General features: G+C 59.1%; 1 protein-coding gene across 8 annotated transcripts in view; it reads left to right on the forward strand.

Annotated features, from left to right (window-relative positions):
• Positions 1-25,247, forward strand: part of HIP1 (huntingtin interacting protein 1) — a 52,849-nt gene that overhangs the window by 25,319 nt on the left and 2,283 nt on the right. For 2 of the 8 annotated variants that reach the window (XM_075112708.1, XM_075112712.1), the window contains exons 2-30: positions 8,026-8,089; positions 8,737-8,879; positions 9,362-9,418; positions 9,911-9,991; positions 12,225-12,301; positions 12,577-12,638; positions 13,748-13,888; positions 14,415-14,472; positions 17,652-17,727; positions 18,125-18,256; positions 18,901-18,998; positions 19,202-19,274; positions 19,693-19,876; positions 19,972-20,060; positions 20,151-20,267; positions 20,355-20,456; positions 21,214-21,408; positions 21,557-21,707; positions 21,826-21,948; positions 22,068-22,175; positions 22,326-22,462; positions 22,563-22,673; positions 22,787-22,845; positions 22,979-23,072; positions 23,459-23,559; positions 23,671-23,776; positions 23,987-24,110; positions 24,329-24,390; positions 24,984-25,095. In XM_075112708.1, coding sequence (XP_074968809.1) covers positions 8,026-8,089; positions 8,737-8,879; positions 9,362-9,418; positions 9,911-9,991; positions 12,225-12,301; positions 12,577-12,638; positions 13,748-13,888; positions 14,415-14,472; positions 17,652-17,727; positions 18,125-18,256; positions 18,901-18,998; positions 19,202-19,274; positions 19,693-19,876; positions 19,972-20,060; positions 20,151-20,267; positions 20,355-20,456; positions 21,214-21,408; positions 21,557-21,707; positions 21,826-21,948; positions 22,068-22,175; positions 22,326-22,462; positions 22,563-22,673; positions 22,787-22,845; positions 22,979-23,072; positions 23,459-23,559; positions 23,671-23,776; positions 23,987-24,110; positions 24,329-24,390; positions 24,984-25,095 — 3,037 coding nt within the window. Of the gene's footprint in view, positions 1-438; positions 7,930-8,025; positions 8,090-8,736; positions 8,880-9,361; positions 9,419-9,910; positions 9,992-12,224; positions 12,302-12,576; positions 12,639-13,747; positions 13,889-14,414; positions 14,473-17,651; positions 17,728-18,124; positions 18,257-18,900; positions 18,999-19,201; positions 19,275-19,692; positions 19,877-19,971; positions 20,061-20,150; positions 20,268-20,354; positions 20,457-21,213; positions 21,409-21,556; positions 21,708-21,825; positions 21,949-22,067; positions 22,176-22,325; positions 22,463-22,562; positions 22,674-22,786; positions 22,846-22,978; positions 23,073-23,458; positions 23,560-23,670; positions 23,777-23,986; positions 24,111-24,328; positions 24,391-24,983; positions 25,096-25,247 lie in introns of those variants that run through there. The other 6 variants (XM_075112706.1, XM_075112709.1, XM_075112707.1 and 3 more) reach the window with 6 other exon arrangements.

Below are 25,247 nucleotides of genomic sequence, written 5' to 3' on the forward strand. Positions count from 1 at the left end.
GGGAGGAAGCAGGGGATGGGTTTGGGGTGGCTGCGGGAGCCGGGCGCCCCCCTCCCTCGGTTATCGAGGGCTCGTCCTAGCCGTTGAAGCCGATCATCCCCCCCCATGCTGCTGCAGCCTGGGTCGGGCTTTGCTCCCACCCACCCGTGGTAACTTGCTTTCCCCCAGTCTTCGACTCGGCTGGGTTCAGGTGGTGCCACGAGCCGCTGTGTTCCCACGCGCGGTGCTGCTGTCACAGCCCTTTCAGCGCATAGGGGCAGCCCCTCGCCCGGGCGACAGGGGTGGAAGCAAGTTTGGGGTGAATAGTGGGTTTCTAGGGTCTGTTCCTGCAGGAAGGCGTGTTCATCCCATGTGTTGCTCACCTGGGAAGAGGGATTTTGCTTTTCTCGGTGCTCCGGCGGAGCTGGGTTAGGGACGGTGATGGTCCCTCAGGTGCAGCATGGAGCCTGTACGGTCCTGGCTGCTCTCAGCTCCGTGGCAGGATCCAGACGTCCTGGAGGGATAATGGGTGAGGGACGCTCCATCCCGCGTGCGGAAGCTGCGCTCAGCAGGAGGCATTGCATGGGAGGACTTCTACCATAGCTACCTTGGCACCACCGGGTTGCACATCCCTGGGGCATCCCGGTCCGCAGAACGTGGGAGCATCCCGTGAGAGCGTTTTGCACCCTGGGTGTCCCCACCAGGGTAACGCTTCCCAAGGAAGGTCGGTCCTGAATGGCAGTTGATGACCAAAATGCACATCTGGAGGCAAGCTCCTGGTGTCTGCTCCCCACATCCTCCAGCCCCGCTCCTTTATTTCCTCCCATTCAAAAAAATGACAAATATTTGCATTTGCTGGGAAGAAGAGTCCAGTCAGGACCACTGGGAATGTTTCAGGAGTATTTGAAGGCGGTGGAGGACCTTCCTGAAACACCAACCCTGGAAAACACAGCCATCCTCTCTCCCCAGATAGAAATCGCTGCTACTGGAAGAGATTATCTTCGCATAAAATCCCCACTTAAAATTAAAAGCCTGGCTAACGGGGCAGCTCGCGGGAAGGGCTCCAGCTGAGCCGGCTGGGCAGTGTGGGGCACAAGCGATCGAGTGCCCATATCAGTAAATAAGCGAGAAGAGTAAGGAGTATTTTTTGCGGGGAGCAGCTGCAGAGGGGTGTGGGGTCCTGGGGAGCCTCCTGGTTTTCCGCCCCTCCTCGGATCCGGCTTGTGCTGGGGTCTGGTGCCAGGGTCTCCAGCTGTGCCAGAGTGGAAGTGCCCAGCAGCAGGAGCTGGCATCTGAGCTGGAGGTGACCAAAGCGAACCCCAAGCTCTTGTGCAGCCTTGGCTGACTTCTCTTGTGCCTGTTACTTCAGCTGGAGACTTCAAAGGGATCTGAGTTTTACAGCATCAGCTCCCCCGATGGTCACTGGTGAGGTTTAGCTTCTTCTGTACCCTCACTTTTTACCAGCTGTTCTCCCCAAAATCAGTTTTCTCACTGTCTTTTTTTTTTTCAAAGGATTATCTGTGTATTGGAAAAGTCCATATTACTTAAACTGGATTTAAAAAACACACATTTAAGTAATTAATCTGCATAAATTGTTTATGGCACTGGCAAAATCCAGCAGCCCAGCTCTTTGGGTGCCGGTCCCCTGATAGCGGGCAGTGCTGTGTTCAGCATAGCAAGTTCTCATCTCTGGTGTTGGTGGGACCAAACCCTTCCAGCTGCTGGTGGCCAGCCCAGCTCTCCCCTCCTAGTATCAGATGTCTCACTCGAGTGCATGGGGCCCACCTTGGGTGGTTGTCTTCATTCTTTCCCTTTGCTTGCCTCGAAGGTGGAGGAATGATCGGACACACTGTCTCATCCTGCCCCAGCTCTCGTGATGGTGTTGAACTCATTATTTTCACTGGAGGCTGCGGAAGGGCCAGGAGGAGCACTGGGATAAGTCCTTGCACCAGCAGCTGATGGGTACATCACCCGGTGGATCCCATCGTCTCCTTTGATGCCACCTTGCTGCCCTTGGATGAGGCTGGGACCTAGTGGGGTGGTCTGTTCAGATACACTCAAAATGTGTATCCTTCAACTTATTTTCGTTTTTCTACCATGATAATGGTAATACAGCTCCTGAGGCAAAGGTCTTGGTGGAAGTCAGATGGCAGCTGCCATCCTTTTTTGTCTCCTCATGGTGTGGAGACCTCTGAACCTTCCCTGGCCTGGCCCAGGTGTTTTCTCTCCTGGAAGCACCGCATGTGCTGGAAGAGCTCCTCTGTAATGCTCACATCGGGCTTCACCATACGCCAGGGAATGCTGACAGTGGGTAGACCAAGGATGATTTTGGTCTGAAGGCATCATCCTCCCAGCCTCGGGAGAGCAGACCCAGAAGCAACGATGCTGCGTGGCATAGCGGCCAGGGCAGGACTCTGCCAACAAGAGCCTCGGGGTGATGCCATTGGCTTCCAGCCTGGCTTGCAGGGCCTGTGGCCATCTCCCTGGTGACTCCTGTTTGGGGTGTCCCCTGTGCCACAGGGCAGCGTGGGGGCATGGTGTTCCCAAACATCCCCTGAGGCCCCTATGCTGGTGTCTCTTGGGATTCAGGGCTGTCTCTGGTACACCTTGGTCCTCCTTCTGCTGGCATCTGAGCCAGTGGCATCAGCATCTCCTCCTAGAGTGAGCTACCACAGCTGGGAGCAAACCCTGGCAGATGCAGCGAGGTTTTGGGATCTCTGTCACCAGAGACCAGCATTGCTGTGGGGAAAACATGGTGGTTTTTATGGCCCAAGCAAAGGGAGCTCTGAGACGTCATTTTGGGGATTATTTCTCATCTGGAAAGCAGGAGGTGAGAAGAGTGGCAGCACCTTTAGGGAGATGCTCACACAGCCCTGCTCAAGGCACTTTGTCCCCGGAGTGGCTCTGGCACATATACGGGCAGGAGAGGAGCGCTTTCTTTCTAAACTTATGAATCCAGCAGTGGATGCAGCCGAATAGCCCGGATTAAATGATGGGAAGGTATTTTTTTAACATCATCTCTCACTCCCTGTTCAAAGGGAGCATTTAGGACCGAGTGGGAAGACTACAAGTTACTCCATTTGTGCTGAGCATCCTCTTATCCTATATGTGGGAATACATCCGTGTGTGTACGAGGCACGCAGCACCTGGCCTGGCCAGCCCTGCTGGCGCTGCCTTTCTGCCTTCCTTTCCCTCTGGCTGCCAGCAGGCACAAAGGCGGGTTTGTTCCCTGCTCCTGCTGTCGAAGGCCATAGGTGCCCAGCAGCCCTGTGGAGGGGGGGACCACAGCCACCCCGGCTCTCTGCAGGAGCTCTCACCTGTCCCCAGCAGGGCGTTAAGCACTGCCAGTGTTATCCAGATGGCTTTGCTTGATTTTGCTGGAGAAAAACCTTTCCTGAGCCCCAGTGACGCTATGGTTTGCCTTCAGCTGCTGTTGGTGAGTGATGTTTAGAGACACGTGCCCTCCAGAGACCTTGCCCACACCCCTGTGTCCTGCACGCGCCGGGGCCAGAGCAAAGCTTTGCTAGGCTGGGATTTGCATTTTAATTAAGCTTATGGATTTTTTTTTTTCCAGGCTTCTTGTAGTCAGGTCTCCTTCCTTGCTCGCTTCCCCCGAGCCCCTGCGTCTGCAGGGCTTGGTTGCAAGCAGTTTTCCGGAGGTATGCTCCATCCCAGCTCTCCATTTATAGAAAGGAATTAAGGAGAAACGAGGGAGCATTACTAAGAGGATTTGCACTGTGACTTAGTCAGTTTCTCCAAATAATTTGCAGTAGCTCTGTATTCTTTAATCAACACTCGTTTCCTTTTGGAAATGAAAGGAGAAGCGGGAAGGTGCCGTCCAGCTCGGCTCTTTGCCATTAAATGGGAGGTTTGCAATTCAATTTAGGGAGACCTGGAAGGGGGATGAGGGTGTGCGTATGTGCATGTGAAAGAGAGAAGTGTTTCTCAGTGCTCAGAAAGCCTCTGCCACTCTGTCCCAGGTGCAGTTTTGGGCTCCTCTGTCCCTCTGTGGAGCCTGCAGTAGCACGTCAGGAGAGGTGTTTTAGTTGATGTGAACCACGGTTGGGGATCACCCTAACATGGAGCCGTTGGTGGCTCTGCTCTGGCATGGCATCTCCTTATGAGAGGAGCTGGGCTGAGTCAGGGGTGGTGGGGGTCCCATGGGATGTGCTCCAGCTGGCCCCAAGGGCTGGCAGTGCTCGTTGCCAGTGGGATTCCTGGAGTCCTGCAGGGAATGCACTGAATTCCCCCAGGGCAGTCTGGCAGCTGGCTGTGGCAACCTATCAAGCTAGGGCAAAAGACCTTGCACGGGTTTATGGAGACCCCCTGGGTACTGCGGAAGGAGGAGAAGCAGCTCAGGCAGACCCCACTGCTCAGGGCAGAGATAAGGTTGGATAGTCTCTGCTCTATTAGCTGACTCTGCTCCTTCCCTAAATGGCCTGAGCCTTTCTGTGCTGGTGGCAGTGGGGTTTCCTTGCCCCGGTTCGAGAGGCACTTGAAACACTACCGGTGCTTGCAGCATTACCGGTGCTTGCAGCACATGTGAGCATGCTGCTTACCCAGCCTTGGCAGAGCAGCTGCGGCCCGGTCCTGCCCTGGGTGCTGCCCTGCTGAGGTCTGCTCCACACCCCAACCCTGCGGCCCTGCCGTGGGGAGGCCGGCGTGGCAGTGTCACCCCCTTGCAGCTCTCATTGTGCAAATGGGGCCCTGCTGGCCTCTGCTCTCGCTTCCCTCCCAGCCCCACTGCCTTGCACAAGAGGAAACACCAGGGTTTCCCTTCCTGGCAGCGGGGAGGGGTGTGGGGCTGGAGGAAGGGGCCTGGCTGCCCCACGGCCGCTGTAGTCCCCTGCCCTGCTCCCAGTGCTGGGGGGTACAGCAGCAGGAGAGGAGCCCTTTGGGCTCCTGCGTGGGTATGGGGACCAGGGTCTGACATCCCTCCATCGGCACGAAACTGGAACCAGGCCAGCGGTGCTGCCAAGGACACGCTCCTGTCCTGGCAGGTTAGAAATGGCCCTCGTGGTGTAGAAGCTTGTAACAGTGCCGGATGGTGTTGGGAAGCAGCACCTGTGGGCTGGGGTGAAAGACCCACTCTGTGGCAAAGAGGTCTGAGCTTTCTTTCAAGGCAGCTCCAAACTTCCCTCCTCCTTGATCCAGTTTCGCAGCCAAAACTCGTGGACAGGAGCATATACCGCTGTCACCTCGTCTGACCCCACTCGTCCCTCGGAGGTGACATGTGCAGCCTTGGTCCCTCACTGCTGCCCTGCGCTCCTCTGGTTTGCTTGCACAGGCACTGTCGGAGCCGCTGGCCAGTGCAGCGGTGGTTTGGGCATCTCCGGAGTCCCGGTGCCTGCTCCGAGTGGCTCCCAGGATGGGACCCCTGCCCTGCCCTCCCCGGGACACATCCACATCTGCAAAGACAGAAAATTGGAACCTGTCTTTTCCTCGGAAAACCTTTCTACTGTCCACATGGATCTCGTGTGTTCTTCAAATGGAGTGGGGGACTCGGGGTGGAGGATCCTGGAGGCCACCGCCCAAAGCTAGGGGCTGCCAGAGTCCTGTTACCTCCCCACTGTGGCTCCTCACTCTGGAGCATCACTGGGGGCCTCTTCGGTTGGAAAAACATGTCCTTGCTTTACCAGGAAAAGCTGGCAGGAAAGAGCAGTTAAACTGGGGGCTCCATTTCCAGCCTTCCTGGAGATGCAGCGGCCCTGTCCGGTACTTCAAAGACCACCTATCCTGGCACTCCTCACCATGCCAGTGGCCCATTGACCTGGAGCCAGATCCGTGGCGTGTGCCACCCATGGCTGTTGGGACGTGGGCATCACACTCCAGGCTTCTGCTGCTGGCAGAGAAGTGCCTTCCTGAGGATTTAACTGGGAATTTTTTAATACTGAATTTCATGTTTTCGTAAATGGCAAGGGGTTGCAGCTGCCGGCCGAGGCAGAGCTGCAGAGGTGGCTCACACCCTTGGTCCTCCTGCACTGGGAACCTGCTCGCCACCATCCAGTCCCTCGGGGAGGGATGCCCATTGGGGTCAGGTTTCCCCACCACTAGTGTTTCTTCCAGCTCTCCATAAAGCCAGGCTAAGATGCTGGTTCTGCTCTGTGTCCAGCCTGCTGCTGGACCAGGATGCAGCTGGTGATCTAGGTCCCCTGCCACCTCAAAATGAGCCTCTTGCATCTTACTGATGACCTCCATGGTCACCTCCATGGTCCTTACTGGTCACCTCCATAATCTCCATGGTCACCAGCAAGCAGGGACCTGGTGGTGAGCGCGGCGAGCAGCTCAGCATGGCTGGAGACCCACCGTGATCCCCAGCAGAGCCAGCACCATAGGGATGGGGCTGCAAACACCATGGGGCTGCATGGACTGGCCTTGCTGAGAGCAGCCGGTGCAGCTGGAGTGAGCAGCAGCGTCTCCACAGCAGCACTGATTCATACTGGGACATCAGGACCCAGAGCTTGTGTTTCAGCTAAAGGGGTGCTCAGCCCTGGGACTGGGGTGCAGTTGGCAGTTGTGGGTGACAGCAGAAGCTGTCTCAGCCCTTCAACAAGTTGTCTCTGTCCAGTGGGCAAATGTTTTGGTGGCAGAGGGACTTTCTGGGGAGGTGGGTCGGGCTCAATGCTGGGGGGTTTAGGCCGTGCCCAGCCAGACAGGGGGGCTATGGCTGGTGCCTGTGGGGCCCCCCAGCCCAATTCAGTGCAGAGTCATCAGAGTTGGTTGTGATGAAGCTGTAGCAGGGCTGCCTTGAAGAGGGTGGGCAAGCAGGAGTACAAGGAGGACTGCAGTGGGGAAGGTTTTGGGATTAATCCCACTGCTTTAATTGGTTTATATCAGTAATTAGCTACTTCTGGCCATGATGAGCCAGCCAGTTTCTTCCCTCGGCAGCAGCATCCTCACAGAGCAGGTGCCAGGCAAGTGCTCAGTGACGTGGGAGCATGGGGAGAGGGCAGTCCTGCACAAGCATCGCTGCGCTCCCAGCATCACTGCACTCCCACGTAGGATCAGCCGCAGCATCCCCCCACTGCCGGCACAGCTTCCCATAGGTCAGAAATGGGGTAGCGTTAAAAATCCTCCCCAGCAGGTGCTTCCAGCAGCTGCCACTGCCTCCCCGAAGGCTAAATAGAGCACTAGCTCTGCCCAGGCTCCTCAGCGTGGGCTTCCCGAGGTCCCTGACATCTGAATTGCATTGTCTTCCCTGGCGGAGAGCAAAAGGGCGGCTTGTGGGCAGGGTTGTGCTGGGGAGAGGGTGCCTGCAGTGCTGCCTGCCCCGCAGGAGGGTTGTGTCAGCTCCCAGTGGGATCGGAGCGGCTGGGGAGTGCCGGGCAGCGGGGACAGGTTGTGCTGTCTCTGGATGTGCTGGTGGCTGAGCGCTGGGGAGGTGGCAGCAGGTGCCAGCCAGGGCAGCTGCCTGCGCTGGGGGCAGCAGGTCAGTCTCCTGCCCCTGTAATCCCACAGCCAGGGCCGTGCCCAGCTGTGGGGTGGGTGGGCTGTAGCAGAGCACCAGCAATTGTGGAGCTGCTCTGCTTTGGTGCCGGTTAAGCTGGGACCAGACCTTTGCTGCCAGACAGCGCAGGCAGCCCAGGTCCTGCTCTGCCGTGCAGCGCACGATGGTCTTACTGTCCTGCTGCCAGATTCCTTGTGCCCCCTGAAATGCCCTCTCCACTCAGCCCCCCCAAAAGCAGAGCAGGAGCAGCCGCCTGCTGCCTGTAATCCAAGGGCAGGGGAGGGATTTGCCTTCCCTCTGCCTGTCCCAGTGCCCCGAGGGCAGGAGAGGGTCCTTTGTGGTCACTGCTTTAATTGCATCATTATTATGCTGAGTAAATGAGTCCTGGCAGCAGCAGAACCTGGTGGATGCCAACGACATCCCAGAAAGGCATCCAGCAGTGGGCACCATCCAGCTGGCACGAGCAGCGGCCAGGGACCTGGATGGGACCCAGCCACCGACAGGTGCTGGCGGAGCTGGGGTGTCTCAGCAGTTGAGGGGAGACAGGAGTGGAGCCCGAGCCCTTCCCATCTCACATCCCCCCCCCTTCTCTTTTGCAGACTGTCAGCATCAATAAGGCTATTAATGCGCAGGAAGTGGCTGTCAAGGAGAAACACGCCAGAAATATCCTTCCTAAAGTTGGCTGCAGAACAAGCGAGTGTGGGAGTGGGGCCGGGGCTGCCTGGAAAAGGGGCAGCATGGCAGCACGTGGGGAGAGGTGCTGGCCTGGCTGAGATGGCTGCTGGGGTGCTGGGGGTGGCTGGATGGGACCCTGAGGGGCTCTCAATGATGGTTGCGTTTTTTTCTGGCATGGCACAGCGTTCCTGCTCCTGCTGCTGCAGCCGTTGCTTGTCAGTGGGTGCCCAGCCTCGTGCTCCCAGCGCTGCCATCCCGTGGGAAGGCGGGAGGGGCAGGTGCCCGCAGCACGTTGTCTACTGTGGGTGAGGATTTGTAATCCCCAAAGGCACTTGTGAGAATGCCACCACTAAAAGCGGATCCCCAACATCCTGGCAGGGTGGCCGGGGAGGCTCGGCAGAGGCACAGGCCCAGCCCCAAGCACGCCATGGTGCTTCTGGAACAGTGGTGTGGGGCTGAAGGAGATGGGATGGCGTATGCCACCCTGGGGAACAGCGTGTGCCCAGGCTTGGCAGGTTATCAGCTTCCCACGGTGGCCCAGATCCCCTCAGCTCTGCAGGCACCAGCCAGCTCCAGGGTGGTTGCTGCCCATCACCGCAGAGGGGGAGACGAGTGTTTCCTTGACGGGCCACCACCATGCATCCTGGGCACGCACCATGAGAAGGGGGCGCAGACCTTCTGGTCAGTGGTGAACCGGCTGCCGCTGTCAGGCAATGCCGTGCTCTGCTGGAAGTTCTGCCACGTCTTCCACAAACTCCTCCGGGACGGCCACTCGAACGTGAGTGCTGCGAGCTTGGCTCGGCAGCCAGGGCCAAATCCTTTCTCCTGGGGGCCTGCGTGGGGCGGTGGGAGATGCTGGCAGGTCGGTGCTTTCCTGGGGGTCAGTCCTGGGTGGGGACCAGCGTGGGGACCCCTCCCTGCTCGCTTTGCCGGAGTCTTCCTGGCGCTGCTCCACCCACACCTGTGCTGCAGTCCGCGGCGCTGACTGCAGCGCTGGTGCCAGAGGAAAGCACCCGGTGCGGGGCGCCAGTGTTAATGCAGGAGCCATCAGTAAGGATCCCCCGCCCCATGTGCAGCTGGGGAAGCCTGAGGCACCCTGGGTCTGTGGGTAATGAGGCCGCCAGTGGGCTGCAGCATTGCGAGCACATCCGGGACCTCTCATTCCTTAGCCAAAGTGCTGGCTCCAAGGATGGCATGCCTTGTCCCAGTGCTCTGCCTGCTCCCCACACTGCCTGCTTATTATAACCATCATTCCTCCAGGTCCTGAAAGACTCCATGAGATACAAGAATGAGCTGAGTGACATGAGCAGGATGTGGGTAAGTGGCCAACCCTACCAGCCGCCATGGTTGGGGCACCCTGGGGGTCCCTCGGCAGCACCCGGCACCCTGGCCAGGCTGGTGGGTGGTGTTGGCTTGGGTGGTGGTTTCGCCCAGGAGGAGCCAGGCTCCAAGGGCTGAACAGATGCTCAGCCATGGCTGAGCCATGGTGGCTGTGACCTCCCCGGGCTGGGTTTGCCGGTCACATTCAGTATCCTTTTCCACCAAAATCAAATGCCTTCTTCCTAAAACACAGTAAAACTTGGCTCTGGTGGTTAAAAGTAGCATTGAAATCTGCAAAGAAGGTGATGAGAAGGTCCTAACCAAATCGCGTCGGCACGTTTGCTGCAAGCCAGCTTGCAGCTGGGGTGTTGGCAAGGAGGGTTTTGGCTGTGTTTTGGGGGGAGATAAGGGAGGGGTCACTCGTTCTGCAAGGGGAGGAAGCTTTTTCAAAGTCTGCCCCAGGTCTTAACAGCTTTTTGGTATCCTCAGGGCCACCTGAGCGAGGGCTATGGGCAGCTCTGCAGCATCTACCTCAAACTGCTGAGAACCAAGATGGAGTTTCACAGCAAGGTGAGCCTCATCCAATCCCCGTCCCCATGGCCACAGCAAGGGATGGGTGACGGGGCGCTGGGGCGAAGGTGGTGGCAACATTACAGGGCAGGACAGGGGCTGGCAGAGTCGTCCTGGTGCTGTCACCCCTGCGGGTTCTCCCCTCTGTCATGGCTGTTCTGATGCCTCCATGTCCCAGGCTGCCAGGGTCCATCATTAGCCCGGACCAAAAGTGGCCCAAGGACCAGTGTCTCAGAGGTGGATGGCTTCGTGGTGGATCAGGGGTCTCCTTGGAGGCACCTGGGCTGGTTTGGAAGTTGTGGGGCTACAGGAAGCAGTAAGAGACCCCCTAGCTTTGGGTTGTATGTGCCCTCCCAGGTATCCTAGATGGGTAGAGGTGGAAGCGGCCATCAGGTTCTGGAGTGGGGAGTCCTTGTGAGGGTTGTGGCACGCCATGCTGTGCCACACTGTAGGAGCAGCTCCTGCCTATCCCCTGTGCTGCCCTGGCAAGATCCACAAGGGCTAAAGCAAGTCCAGGCAGCAGGGACAGGCAGGAGGCAGCACAGGCAGGGCAGGCGCCGGTGCTGAGGTGTAAATACTTTGGAAAACCCCGCAGCAGAGCCTGGCTTTTCTGCATCACCATGAATGTGGGGAAGGATGCTGGGTGCTTGGGCTGGCGGGGTGTCCCTGTTGATACATGGAGGAGGATGAGCAGCAGCGTCTGCTCTGACTGGCGTGCAAGCGTGGAGGATCGTTTGCCACAGTCAGCAATGATGAACTGAAATAGATGTGTATAGAAACCTGCCTTTGATCGGGATTGAAGTTTGTATGTAAGGCGCTCTAGTGCTTTCTGAAATAAGGTTTTTGTATGGGTAGGAAAAGTGGAGTGGAAGCAACAAGTCATCCCGGAAATTTAGGAATGACAGAGAAATAATGATTAACTTAACCTAAGTACTGCTGAGTGTGCACAGCCCGAGTTCTCAGCAGAACTTTCAACAGAGTCACAGATTTGAGGTTTCTTCATGAACACCCAGTTCCTTGCAGACCATAAATCTCACTTTAGGTTTATCAGGAGATCAGGATGAGGTAGCACAGAACAAACCCCTTGGCCCCCAGCTGCCTTAGTGCTCCCAGGGCTTCTGCCCTCCCTTGCCTGCCTTGCTTGATAAACGTCACTACACATGGGATGCTGCAGGTTTGGTCCCAGCCAGTGTCCCATCCTGTCCCACCCAGTGATGTCCCCAGCTTGGAGTAATCAATGCCAATCACCAAAATCCATTTTTTGTCTCCCCCTGGGCTCTTGGGCCATGGGTGCTCATGGGCATGGGAGCATCCTGGGGGAATCCCAGGGGACCATCCCAGGTTGATTTTTTTCCTCCCCCCATCATCTGGAGCTTGTTTCCAGCGCTGTGGTGCAGGTACCTTCTTTGGGCTGGCCTTTGGAGAGGATGCGCTTAGAGTTGGCTGGCTCCAGGTCTGCTCCATGCCGTGCCACCTGCTGGAGTGATGGGGAGCGTGTTGATAGAATGGGAGAAGTGCCCTGTCACACCTTGGGAAGCTGTGCTAACATTGATGGAGCTTATTATTTAGGCAGATGCTATAGACAATTAGAATAGATTATAATAGAATATAATAGAATATGCTTGTAGCACTAAAGTAACAGTGTGCTGCCAAGAGGAGAATAGGAAGGCAGGGTGGGCTTGGAAGCCCTGCACGGCTTTGAGCACCCTCATCCGTATAGTAACTGGCTATGGCAGGTTTGGTACCTGCGGTGTTCCCTTCCTTTCTGAGCTCTGCTGGAAAGAGGTGTTTTCTGAAGCCAGGCTGTACACATCACCCCAGTTTGGTTTGGAGCTGTGAAAGGACCTTCCCCAAAACTTCTGGGTGGCATGAAGAGGATTTGCCCCCCTGAAAAGATATCACCTTGTTCCCCTCCAGCTCTCAGTGATGCCATGCGTGAGCTGGCAGCCCCACCTCCTCCCAGCTTGGCAGGTTTCTAAGCCTGGGGAGAATTGGGTTTTCTTGCTGGGGAGAATATGGGTGCTACTGCCTGGGGATGCTGCCGTCACCCGGGGCTCAGCAGACCCTGTGTTAGCCCCCTTTTCCCCTGCATCACTCCCTTGGTGCATCTGAAGAGCCCACTTGCTCTTGCACTGAGCCCAGTGGCTGGATTGGCAACCCTGGTGCTCCCAGAGCTGTGGTTGGAGCAGGAGATCCTCCAAGACCCTTTCCCGATGGCTCTTTCCCCACACAGAATCCCCGCTTCCCTGGCAATCTCCAGATGTCCGACCGGCAGCTTGAAGAGGCAGGGGAGAACGATGTCAATAATTTGTGAGTGCGGGGCAGGGGTGGGAGGCAAGGGAGGAGGGTGGATGCAGGCACGGTGCTGCCTAATCTCACCAGCAGCACGACCAAGCTGGGGACAGGACCTTGCACCTTCCCCCCACCCCTGCCATGGGTGCTGGGAGCAGGCAGAGCCTTTGGGCAAGGCAGGTGGATCCATGCCGGAGCACCTGCCCATCCCTCTGAAGTGGCATCTGGCACAGGTTGGGGCCCGTGGGTGGCTCTGGGGATGCTCCCCAACCATCCTCATCCCTTTTTCCTAGTTTTCAGCTGACAGTGGAGATGTTCGACTACCTAGAGTGTGAGCTGAACCTCTTCCAGACAGGTGAGGCCCTGCGCTGTCCTGCCAGAGGTTGGCATGAGGGGTCCACGGGTTTGAGCTGCACTGCGGGGAGGCTCTGGGAAAGCAGCTGTCTGAGGGCATCACACTTATGTCTTTTCTGGGCACTTCACCCACATTGTTATTAGCTGAAGTGCCTGTGTGCTGTGCTGCCTTGTGGCAGCCCTGTGGCACTGCTGTGGGGCTGGCCGCAGTGCCCCAGCCCACTCACAGCCACACACATCGCTTCCACCACCCAGACTTGGGCTCTCCCGCTCCAGCAGCCTCCCCGGGCTGGATTTCTTCTCATCTTACTCGTGGGCTTTTGACAGGTTTTGGGTTTCGTGGTTAACACAAGCTGCCATGGGTGTTTGCGGCAGTGCTGGAGCTGGGGAAAGCTTGGGGGCACCCTGCCTTCCTCCTGCCCTCCTGTTTGAGCAAGCGGAAGGGTAAAAACAAGCCAGTCCCAACCCTAAGCACTGTTGTGCACCTCTGCACACTTGAGCAGGATCAGGTTTGGGGTAAATTACAGCAATACTGGGGCAAGCCTTCATCTGCTGCATGCACCAGGCTGTGGACACTGGCGGGGCGGCTCCGTTTTGGCGGAACTGGAGCGGCACCCTCGTCTCGTGGCCTCAAGCTGGCAGAGTGGGCCGGTGCCAGTGCCTGGGGGCTCATCCGTGTGGCACAGCCCATCCCCAGAACACTCCTGGGAGCTCTCGCTGTTCTGCCTGTTGGAGGGGAGTCGCTGGGTGAAGGGAGATGAAGTCAACTGGCACACCTGAATGCCAGCGGGATGGCAGTGGCAGGCTGAGCACAGGGGCTGCGTGCCCTTGGGGGGCCAGGAGCTCTGCCTGGGACCCAGCTGCGGCTCGGGACCTGGCACCTCCAGCCCATGGTGGCAGGCTGAATTGTCCCCATGCCTGTGGGGGAGTCCTGGGTGGGAATTCCCCCTCTTGCTGAGCCAGCAAACGGCTGTGCAGTGGCAGGCTGGGTCCCCAAGGGCCAGTGGATCTCTTGCTCCGGGTGACGTTTGCGGACGCATCTGACACAGCATGGCACCCTGCAGTGCTGCAGGTGCTGCCAGAGCCTGATCCCGCGCTCCTTCCCTGCAGTGTTCAGCTCTCTGGACATGTCGCGCTCGGTGTCGGTGACAGCCGCGGGGCAGTGCCGCCTGGCCCCGCTCATCCAGGTGATCCTGGACTGCAGCCACCTCTACGACTACACTGTCAAGCTGCTCTTCAAGCTCCACTCCTGTGAGTGTCCCCAGTGGTGCCGCCTCGGGCAGGGGGCTGACATGGAGGGCAAAGCTTCGGGTCACCACCCTGCTCAGGCTGGGCTGTTTGCCCCCCATCTCTTTCCCAGCCTTTTTGAGTGAGTAAAGGGAGTCACCAAGGCAAGGCACAAGGAGGTGCAAGCGATGGGGGATAGAGCTGTCCCAGGAGCCCCCAGCTGGAACACCCCAAACACCCCTCAGCTGTGGGGATGGTGCCCACCAGGAGCCCCCAGCTGCAAAACCACATCCCCCAGGACCTGAAATTGTGGTGGCAGCTGCCTGAACGCTAGCTTGCTGCCTTTCCCTGCCCTGGGGTTGTCGTGGGGAGGATGTGATCCCCTCCTGCAGCAGGATGCTGAGCCCGGAGCATTCAGACTCTTGGAGGAGCGTGGCCATGTCTGGGAAAGACTGATCCCCACATGTCTGTGCCAATGGTTGTCCACTGATCTGTGCTCCTTCCCAGAGCGGAGACACCCAGTGATGTTTCTACGTGCTGCTTCTTCCAGGTCTGCCAGCGGATACCCTGCAGGGTCACCGGGATCGCTTCCTGGAGCAGTTCAGAAAGTAAGTGCCCAGACCTGGAGCGCTGTCTCTCCCCACTGCCCGCAATGCTCCAGGAGTGCTCCCAGGGCAGAGGGAGTGCAGAGGGATGTTGGAGCCCCTGTGCTGGGGCTCAGCAGCTGAGCAACGGAGAAGGAGGAAGTGCAGGAGTCAGTCTTGCTTGGGGCTCTGAAATCCAACACGCTTTGACGTCTCAGCTTTCCCTGGAGCTTCCTCCAGGACAGCCGCTCCACTTGGCTAATCCACAGCTATTGAATTACCAGATAAGGGCGTTATTAATTCTAATGAGGCATTCAGCTGCTGACGGCACGTCTGACAATTTAAAACCCTCAAACCCCTTAATTGCAGTTTTAAATGCAATTTGCAGTTAACGTGCTGAGATGAAAGTCTGGGCACAGGCTGAGAAGCCAAGCGTGGGGTGCTTGCCGCTGGGGACTCCCCAGGGGTGCTCTGGGTTGGGTGTTGGGTGAGCAGGGTGCTCAGCACCCTTAGCACTGTTTTCTGCTTGCAATGGGTCCGTCAGCTCTGTCAGGAGAGGGATGCATTGGGAGGAGCAATGGGGTAGGAGAATGCAAGCAGCACATGGAGGCAGTTTCAGATGCTGCTGCAGGAGGGAGGGTCTGCACAAGCCCTGGGGGGGGACTCATGGTCATGGTACTGGGGGTGTGGGACAGGGAAAAGAGATTTTTCACTCCACTTCTGTTGAGTTAAAAAAAAAAAAAATGCCAGTTGTACAAACCCAAGGGAGCTTGTTAAAGAGCAGCCAAAGGATGAAACCTTTGGATGTTGCAAAACTGAGGAGGGGTCCATGAAGAGCCTTGCAGAGAGCCTGGGTGCCAGGGATGCTGCACCCAGATGTTGCAGAGGAGCAGAGGTGGTTTTTGGGTGGGAAAAGCAATCCCTGTGGGGACACAGAAAAGGAAAGGGTAACGCTTGTGGCACCTGTGTCTTTCCCAAATTAAGATATCAATAAGAGATTTTAAAAGCAGCAGGTAGAAGGTGGAGGAGGAGAGAGCCAGAACCAAGTCATGGCTACCCAGTTACCCAAGACCTTTGACGTGAGGGTGGCTGTGATGCTGCTGGAGTATTGCCAGTGCCAAGGGGCTGAGCAGCGTTATGGTGCTGATTGATAAAAAGGGCTTCAGGGGGAGGGGAGGGAGGCAGCAGAGGGGCTGATAATGGTGCTTGGCACAGCAGGGAAACGAGGCGTGGGAGAGGGTCTTTGTGAAAAAGACAGCATGGGATGGGGTGGGTGCTGCTGCGTGCGGGAGGCGGGCATTGGGTTCATGAGAGGCCATGAGCTGCTGGAGGGTGATGTGCAGTGGGAACAGATTTATTTCCAAGAGTTCTCGGGAAAAATGGAACTACCCTGAGAAATGTGAATGATACCAAGCTAAGTGGTGCAGCTGATACGCTGGAGGGAAGGGGCAGCATCCACAGGGACCTGGACAGGCTGGAGGAGTGGGTCCATGTGAACCTCATGAAGTTCAACCAGGGCAAGTGCAAGTGCAAGGCCCTGTACCTGGGTCAGGGTGCTCCCCAGCACCAGCACAGACTGGGGGATGGATGGATGGATGAATGGAGGGATGGAGGGATGGAGGGATGGAAAGCAGCCCTGTGGAGAAGGACTGGGGGATACTGATGTGTGACAAATGGGACATGAGCCAGCAGTGTGCCCTTGCAGCCCAGAAAGCCAAGCATCTCCTGGGCTGCACCACCAGCAGCATGGCCAGCAGGTCGAGGGAAGGGATGCTCCCCCGGAGCTCTGCTCTCCTCAGACACCCCCGGAGCTCTGCGTCCAGCTCGGGGGTCCCCAGCACAAGACAATGGTTCTAAACTGAACAGGGGTGGGGTGAGGCTGGACACAGGGAAGAAATGTTGTACCATGAGGGTGGTGAGACACTGGCACAGGCTGCCCAGAGAAGCTGTGGATGCCCCATCCCTGGCAGTGTTCAAGGTCAGGTTGGACGGGGCTTTGAGCAACATGATCTAGTGGAGGATGTCCCTGCCCACAGCAGGGGAGCTGAAACTAGATGATCTTTAAGGTCCCTTCCAACCCAAACCACTCTGTGAGTCCATGATCCGATGAGATCTGAGGGCAGGTCTCCCCTGGGTTAGTAACTGCACAAAGGAGAGGAGACAAATAGTAGGGAATTGTACCATCGCGTGTCTAGGGGTGATCCCCACTGACGATGCTGGAACCAGTCCTCTTGCTGTATTTAAATGACATTGAAAAAGAGCGGGAAGTGAAGTTTCATGGCCACTGGTATAATTTAGGTTAGCCAAAGCAAAAACTAGCTGCTGAGAGCAGTGGGAGGATGTCACAGTGCTGAGAGACAGCTAGATTCAAGGTTACCAACTGCAAACCAGTGCCTGTGGGAAAAACACGAGGCACAGGCATCAGCAGATAGTGGGGCTGTCTGTGGGCTTTGACCACCCAGGGCAGAGACCTCGGGGCAGGTATCAACAGCACCAAGATACCGACTGGGATGCTGGCCAGGGCGGCTGTAAGGAAGGGGAGCCACCAGTGATGCGGCTGGGCTCTGTTGCTTCTCCACAAAATCGGAAATGCTGAAGGGAGGTAGCCCTGCCTCTGGGGGAGATGCTCCTGCGGAGAGCTGAAAGTGATGATGCAGACATGGCCTCCAGGCAGGATGCCCCCAACCTGCTGATGGCTGGGGCTGTAGTGGGAGCAATGCTGATGTTTCTCCACTGTCCCTTCAAGCTTTGGCTTGAGGACAGCACAGAGAGGTGGCTGTACCTTGGTGCAACCCACTGCAGCCATTCTCCTGTGGTTTGTGGTTTCATAGACTCACAGAGTGGTTTGGGTTTGAAGGGACCTTTGAAGATCATCTAGTCCAACCCCTCTGCCATGGGCAGGGGCATCTTCTGCTAGATCAGGTTGCTCAAGTTTCAGGTCCTTCTCTGTGCTCATCAGGACCTGGGTTTATGGGAGAAAGCCTCCAGCAGTCAGTTTTTGCCAGAGGTGGGAGGCTGGCAATGGGGTCTTCCCAGGACCCACTGTGGGTTTGGTGGCAGCACACACCACCGTCCCTGCCAGCGCAGCATGGTGGCCCAGTGACACCCTCCTGGAGCCAGGCGAGGGGTTGGAGATACCCACTTTTGGGGTGGGGTGTCTGGTTTGGGAAGAGCCATCCCTAACCATTCCCTGCCCCTTGCAGACTGAAGGACCTCTTCTACCGCTCCAGCAACCTGCAGTACTTCAAGCGGCTGATTCAGATCCCACAGCTGCCAGAGGTGAGACCCTGTGATCCCCGGTGCCCTCACTCGCTGTCCCCATGGCCAGGAGCAGCAGTGGGGCCGGTGGCACTGGGAGAGTGCCCAGATCACCTGCTGCCTTACCTGGCTTCCCGGGGCCGCTGGCAATGTGGGGCTCGTGGGCCCTGAGGCTCATCCCTCCATCCCTCCCTGGGTGGGATCCTGTGGGATGGAGCTGCCTCTCTGGCCGGGACTGGGATCACCCCTCACGTTGACTCTCAGCCCTTGCCAGGATCCATCCCCGTGGGTCCTGGCTCCATCCCTATGGGTCTGGGCATGGCCAGCTCAGTGCTGGGACAAGATTATGACCCACCATGCCCACAGCCCTGCGGCAGTGCCGGTCCTCCCACCCAGCCAAGCTCCCCTCCCTCCCCAGAACCCTCCCAACTTCCTTCGTGCCTCGGCGCTGTCGGAGCACATCAGCCCCGTGGTGGTCATCCCTGCCGAGGCATCCTCACCCGACAGTGAGCCCATCACAGACCTGGTGGAGATGGACACGGCCTCACAGGTGAGCTGCTGCAGCACTGCCTGTGCCCCTTGGGCTGCAGAGAAGATGGCGAGTTCCCTTCGCTCTGAGAATGGGGTTATTTCTCCAAAACCTTGCCATGGTGGGGGCAGAGACAGTGGGGATGGCCTCGGGTGCTGGGGAGCATCGCTGCAGGGGGCCGTGTGGGTGCTGGGTGTTGAATGTGGGTGCTGCTAGGTGTAAGCCAGGCTGAATTCATCTCACAGTGCTTCTCTTGGTGGTTTGGTGCCCTCCAGTGATGGCTGGCTGGAGATGTTTGGCTTTCCAGCATTGCCTTTCAGCTCTGTGTGCTTGTGTTAGGTCTTCAGGGCCCCCCTCCACCAAGGGTTGTCCCCAGTCACTGAGCGTTTCGGGAAGGGGCGTGCAGTGACATGGCTTTGGGGATCTTCCCCTGCCCCTGGCATTAGGTGGGGATGGACCAGAGATGCTCCATGTTCAACACGTCCAAGACATTCAATGCCCTGGGAGCAGCGGGGGGGATCCAGCCCCAGTGCCCAGGCAGCACAAGCAGGCAGCAGCCCTGCCAGCACACAAGCTGACTTGGCGGTGCTGCTGGGGACATGGAGGGGATGAGGTCTCTCAGGTGGTGGTGGGTTCACTCCAGGTCCATGCTGCTCTCCCCACAGAGCCTGTTTGACAACAAGTTTGATGACATCTTCGGCAGCTCTTTCAGCAGCGACCCCTTCAACTTCAACAGCCAGAACGGGATGAACAAGGATGACAAGTGAGCAGACCTGGTGGTGCTGCGGAGGTGGATGGGATCAGACCAGGAGCTCCCTCCCCGGCATGGCGCCGCAGCCACCTGCCAGGCAGCTGTGGCACAGCAGCCACAGTGTCACAGGGGACACCTTCCCTCCCAGGATGCGTCCCCACGGCACTGGCGTGGCTGGTGGCACTGAGGATGTACCCAGTGTCTCTCCTTCCCAGGGACCGGTTAATCGAGCGCCTTTATGGGGAGATTGCAGCCCTGAAGGAGGAGCTGGAGAACTTCAAGGCTGAGGTGGGTGACAGCCATCTGGTAGTGTCATGCATTGAGCACCCACATGGCAGTCTGGGGGCAGGATGACACCCAGTGGCTCACACCGGGAATGGGGCTGGTGGGGCGATGGCTGTGTCCCCGGTGGGCAAGGCGGTGACCCTGTCTGTCCTGCCCTGTCCCCAATGGCTTCTGCATCCCTGGCACAGCCATCCCTGCCATATCAGGGTGTCCCCAGGTGTGTCAGGGGGTAGGCTGCATCCCTGCCAGGGGGGCCAGGCAGGGCCCCCACCATACACCATCCTCAGTGCTTCACCCTCCTGCATCTGGGGCTCTGTGGGTTGCTACCCTTGGGGTGGCTGCCGGACGGTATCGGTGGGCATCAGACAGCACCAGCAGCCACTGAGTGGTGCCAGGAGCTGCCCGCCTGCCGTCCCCACAGAGCGCACGGGGCATGGTGCAGCTGCGTGGTCGCACCAGTGAGCTGGAGGCCGAGCTGGCCGAGCAGCGGCACCTGAAGCAGCAGGCACAGGACGAGAGCGAGTTCCTGCGTGCAGAGCTGGAGGAGCTGAAGAAGCAGCGGGAGGACACTGAGAAGGCACAGAGGAGCCTGACAGAGATTGAAAGTGAGTGGGGAGAGCTGGCACCCAGCTTGGGGTGGGGGTGAGCCCTGGGGTGAGGGTCCTGGGCACACATCTCAGTGTCCCTGTGCGTGTGGCAGGGCGGGCACAGGCCAACGAGCAGCGCTACAGCAAGCTGAAGGAGAAGTACAGCGAGCTGGTGCAGAACCATGCCGACCTGCTGCGGAAGGTGGGCTCCCCAAAACCTCACCAGCATCCCCTTTCCCAGCCGCGCCCCCTGACACCAGCAGTCACTGAGCTCCCTCTCTGCCGTCACCAGAATGCGGAGGTGACCAAGCAGGTGACGGCGGCCAGGCAGGCCCAGGGGGATGTGGAGCGGGAGAAGAAGGAGCTGGAGGACTCCTTCCAGCGGGTGAGCGAGCAGGCTCAGAGGAAGGTGAGTAGGGACGGGAGACATGCCAGGGGTGGGCAGGGGGCTCCCCCGTGGGACACTGGTGCCAGGAACCTCTCTTCTTTCCTGCAGTCTCAGGAGCAGGCTGAGGTGTTGGACACGCTGAAGCGGGAGCTGGCAGCCAGCAGACAGGAGATGCAGGTCCTCCAGGGCACCCTGGAGTCCAGCACACAGGTGAGAGCCCATGGGTGGCCCCTGCCAACCCCACCACCCCCTGGGACAGGCAGCCCAGGTGAAAGGGAGGTCTGTCTGCTGTCGCAGTGCTTGGGCGAGGTGTTGCATGGATGCATCCAGGAGGCATTACCCACCGTTGGCTGGATAAACAACTCCCTGTCTTCTTCCTCTCCACATCTAGATGGATTTAAGGAACCTACTGGGGGTTTTAACACTGCTGGGTGCAAGAGTGGGGTCAGGCAGGGTGGCTCTGCATGCTGTAAAATGCAGGCAGGGAGCATGCCATTGCATCACAAGCCTTTGCCCGAGCTTACTGCCATGCCAAAGGGTATTTCATGCCTGCAAAGCTGTGGAGGACAGCAGGGGTTTCCAGGCTCATTGCAGAAGGCAGAAACTGGCAGGAAGATGGAGCTGCCCATCCCTGGGGTGGGCGACATGCTGCAGCAGGATGGGGACGGGGCAGAGCTGGCTCTGGCGCTGGCAACCAGTGCCCTTCATCTGCTCCTCCATCATGACACTGACAGTCATAACAAAAGTGAATGTTCAATTATAAAAGCAGAAGGTCTCCCCAAGAGCCCAGGCGAGGCTGTCTGTGCTGCAGGGGTGCTGCCAGGCACGGGGTGATGCGGAGCTGCAACCTGCATGGGCTGTGATGCACTGAGCAGGGACAGTGGCCCAAGCCTGGACCACCGTACAAGTCCCCAGACGGGAGGTTCGTCCTCGGCACAGCCCTGACTGCTGTTTTGTGCCCACCCAGGTGGGAGCAGAGCAGAGCACCCGGATCGCTGGCCTGGAGCAGGAGAGGGACAGCCTGAGCCAGGCAGCAGAGCAGCACAGGGAGGAGATGGCTGCCCTGCGGGCCGAGCTGCAGCAGCTGCAGGACATGCTCAGCCATGAGCAAGAGAGCAGCAAGATGGAGCTGGAGACATTGCAGACCCAGCTGAAAGACAAGGTACCCAGGCGGCACCGCCGGCATGGGGTGTCCGGGCATCCCCCTCCCCACCTAGCTGCAGCGGTCCAGCAGAGCTGGAGGCAGCCGTGGGGTGCAGGGGTGATTCCCAGCTGGCACGGCGGAGGCCATAGCACCCACGCTGCCTCAGCAGGAGAGCAGGGAGCGGGCGCTGCAGCAGCGCCTGGACGAGGAGCAGTTTGCCCTCTTACAGGGCACCGCGCGGGAGGCGGAGCGGATGGTGCAGGATGCCCTCAGTCGCCTGGAGGATCCCGCTCACATCAGCTGTACCGGCTCAGCAGGTGAGTTCCCTGATGCTCCCTAAACCTGGTGTTACCCCAACCCATAGCTGCACAAAGTCCCCCTCCCTGCTGTCCTCTGGGCTGTGCCAGCGGCGGAGAGCAGCTGTGCCGCACACAGGGACGCATTTGAGTCCTGCCTGCTGTCTGCCGGCAGATTGCCTCCTGTCCAGGACACTGGCAGCCTCTGAGTGCGTGGAGCGGCTGCAGGATGCACACAGCAAATACCTTTCCAGTCACGGAGGTGAGGGACAGCAGCCCTGGGCAGGGGCTGGGCTGGGGGAAAGGGGCAGCTCCGGCACTTGTGGGCCAGGTGGGCAGCACCCACTGGGGCTGAGGCATGTGCCCGCTCTCCCACCGCAGCCGTGGGCTCCCTGCTGCCCTGCCTGGCCCTCTTCGCCCACCTCGTCAGTGACACCCTGCTGCAGGGCAGTGCTACCTCCCACGTGGCCCCCATGGAGCCTGCTGACCGTGAGTGCTGCCCACTGGGGCGGGCAGGGGGCTGGGGCGGGCAGGCTGGGGCAAGTAGGGGTTGGACTGGCCAGAATTCTGGGGCAGGCGGGGGGCCAGGTGTCTGTCCCCACTGTGCAGCACCCTCAGCCTGTCATGCTGCCCACACAGGTCTGCTGGAGATGTGCAAGCAGTGCGGCAGCGAGGCCGTGAGCTACCTCAGCACCCTGCAAGACCCGGGGACGGTGGAAGGCACTGACTGCAGCCTGGTGATGACCTGCCTGGGCCAGATCAGCGCTATTGGGGAGGTGGGTGCCCCAGGAGGGCTGGTGGGTCAGGTTGTGGTGGGCATTGCTGGAGGGGTTGTGCCACCCCTGGTTGGTCCCTTTTATCCCACCCCATGCCCAGGAGCTGCGGCCCAGAGGGCTGGACATCAAGCAGGAGGAGCTGGGTGACCTGGTGGACAAGGAGATGGCAGCAACGGCGGCGGCCATTGAAACGGCGGCCGCCCGCATCGAGGTGAGGGTTGCTGCATGCAGTGAGGTGCCCATGGGTGCCGTGCCTGCTGGGACCGCTGGCATGAAGCCAGGATGACATGGTGGGCTCAGCGCACCCTCTCCCCCCTGTACCAGGAGATGCTGAGCAAGGCGCGGGCTGGTGACACCGGGGTCAAACTGGAAGTGAACGAGAGGTGAGCGGTGGCCAGGGTGCTGGAGTAAGCTGGGCAGGCAGGATGGGGCCCAGTGCTGCAGGCAGAGCAGTTGCCCCATGGCTCTGGGGTCTCCCTGCCCCACAAATGGGGTTCAGTGGGGTTTGTCTCGCAGGATCCTGGGCTCCTGCACAGGCCTCATGCAGGCCATCCACATCCTGGTCCTGGCCTCCAAGGACCTGCAGAGAGAGATCGTGGAGAGCGGACGGGTGAGCTTGGGCCAGGGATGCAGGCAGGGGTGCGGGCAGGGCATGAGGCAGCAGTTGCTTGGCCAGCCAGGGGTCACCGCACACTTGCTGGGGATGCGCTGCTCTGAGCCTTGGCTCGTTGGGGCATCAACACCAGCTGCCAGGAGCTCCTGCCCCAGCCCTGGGGTCTCACCCTGGCTGCAGTCTCCAGGGTTTCACGGAGGTCCCTGATCTCCCTTCCCATGTAGGGGGACCGTGACCCCCTGGGTTCAGTGTCTCCCTAGCTCCCACGCACATCCTAAATAAAACCCTGACTTACTTAGTTCCCCCAAGAGTGGGAGTTCGGGGGTCCCAGGCCCTGCCACCCCCCTGTCCCTGATGTGTGACCGTACCTTTCCTGACGGCAGGGCGCAGCATCCCCCAAGGAGTTTTATGCCAAGAATTCCCGCTGGACCGAGGGTCTCATCTCTGCCTCCAAGGCCGTGGGCTGGGGTGCCACGGTGCTGGTGTAAGTGCCACTGTCAGCAGAGGTGGAAGAGGATGGCAGGGTCCTGCTGTCCCCACAGGGAGGGGACAGGGGTGGCAGGACGGTGCTTCAGCTCCTCTCTGCCTCCCACAGTGACGCTGCTGACCTGGTGGTGCAAGGCAAGGGGACGTTCAAGGAGCTAATGGTCTGTTCCCGGGAGATCGCAGCCAGCACTGCCCAGCTGGTGGCAGCCTCCAAGGTAGGAGCCCTGCGCTCGGGTAGGCTCCCCTGCTGCTGCCTGCATCGCCCAGCAGCTCACTGCCATCGCTGCCTGCACTTGGCTCTGGGAGATGCTCCATCCCCAAGCAGGCAGCAGCGAGGCTGCTCGCCCAGCTGTGGTTTGGGGTGACCCTGGAGCACCGGGGTGGGGGGCAGGGTATAAGTGCACCCCTCCTTGCTGTCCCGGCAGGTGAAGGCAGACAAAGACAGCGCCAACCTTTGCAAGCTCCAACAAGCCTCCCGGGGTGTCAACCAGGCCACAGCCAGCGTGGTGGCCTCCACCAAAGCTGGGAAGTCACAGGTGGAGGAGAAAGGTAAGCGTGGCGCTGCTGGAGCATAGACCTGCCCCGAAATCTTTGCTTTTCACACTTGCTGTCTTTGGTTGGCCATGCCCCAGGGTTCTCTGCCTGTGGCTGCTCCTTGTTGCCTGTGTGTCCCATGTGGCAGACTTTGCCAGTGGCATGGCAGCTAGCAGGGGAGTCCGAGCTGGGGAGCAGAGCTTGAGGGGGGCTGGTGATGTCTTTATCCACAGACAGCATGGACTTCTCCAGCATGACACTCACCCAGATAAAGCGTCAGGAGATGGACTCACAGGTAGGAGGTTCTCCCACACTCTGGGAAACACACCTGCTGGTGCCTTGTTTGGGCAAATGAGAGGCTGCCCAAGCTGGAGGAGAGGTGGGTGGGGATGCCAAATATGGTGGGTGCAGGCACTCTGCCTGGTCCTGGGCATCTCTAGCTCACAGGGAAGGCCCAAGGCATGAAGACAACAGCCTGCTTTGCCCAGGAGCTGCATGCAGTTGGCCCTTGAGCCTTCCCTGACAGTGTCCCCATCATGGCATAACAGCCCAAGGGCTCTCCCTGCCCCTGCGTGCCCGCTGGCCTGCCCCACAGTAACCCACCTCCACCTGTCATGGGGCGTCTCCTGGGAATGCCCTTCCCTGCCATGCCCACGCAGGTCACTCTGCCTTCACCTGCCTGCACAGGCAGTGCCCACCTGAGCTCGGTCCTGTCCCCAGGACCATTTGCTGTCAGAGCACTCATGGGATGTACCTTGGTGGTCTTTGGGCTTGATATCAGGGAGATATGGGTGTGAAAAGGGGGTGCCCAGCTCTGCATGGCCCCGTGCCACCACCTGGGGGCTGTGTGCGTCACAGAGTGGCCATGGTGTGCTTGATGCCCTTCAGGTGCGGGTGCTGGAGCTTGAAAACCAGCTGCAGAAGGAGCGGCAGAAGCTGGGGGAGCTGCGCAAGAAGCACTATGAGCTGGCAGGAGTGGCGGAGGGCTGGGAGGAGGACGGTGAGTGGATCCCAGTCCTGCTCTGGATGGGAAGCGTCTCTGGGAAGGAGCAGGGTAGGATGGGGAAGCCCTGCCTACAGTCCGGGCAGTGAGTGGGTGTGGGTTTCACTCTGGCTGGCACAGCAGAGCCTAGGGGTAGTAGGCACATGTGG

This window comes from Phalacrocorax aristotelis, chromosome 18, assembly GCF_949628215.1.
Source record: "Phalacrocorax aristotelis chromosome 18, bGulAri2.1, whole genome shotgun sequence".
Taxonomy (NCBI): Eukaryota; Metazoa; Chordata; class Aves; order Suliformes; family Phalacrocoracidae; genus Phalacrocorax; species Phalacrocorax aristotelis.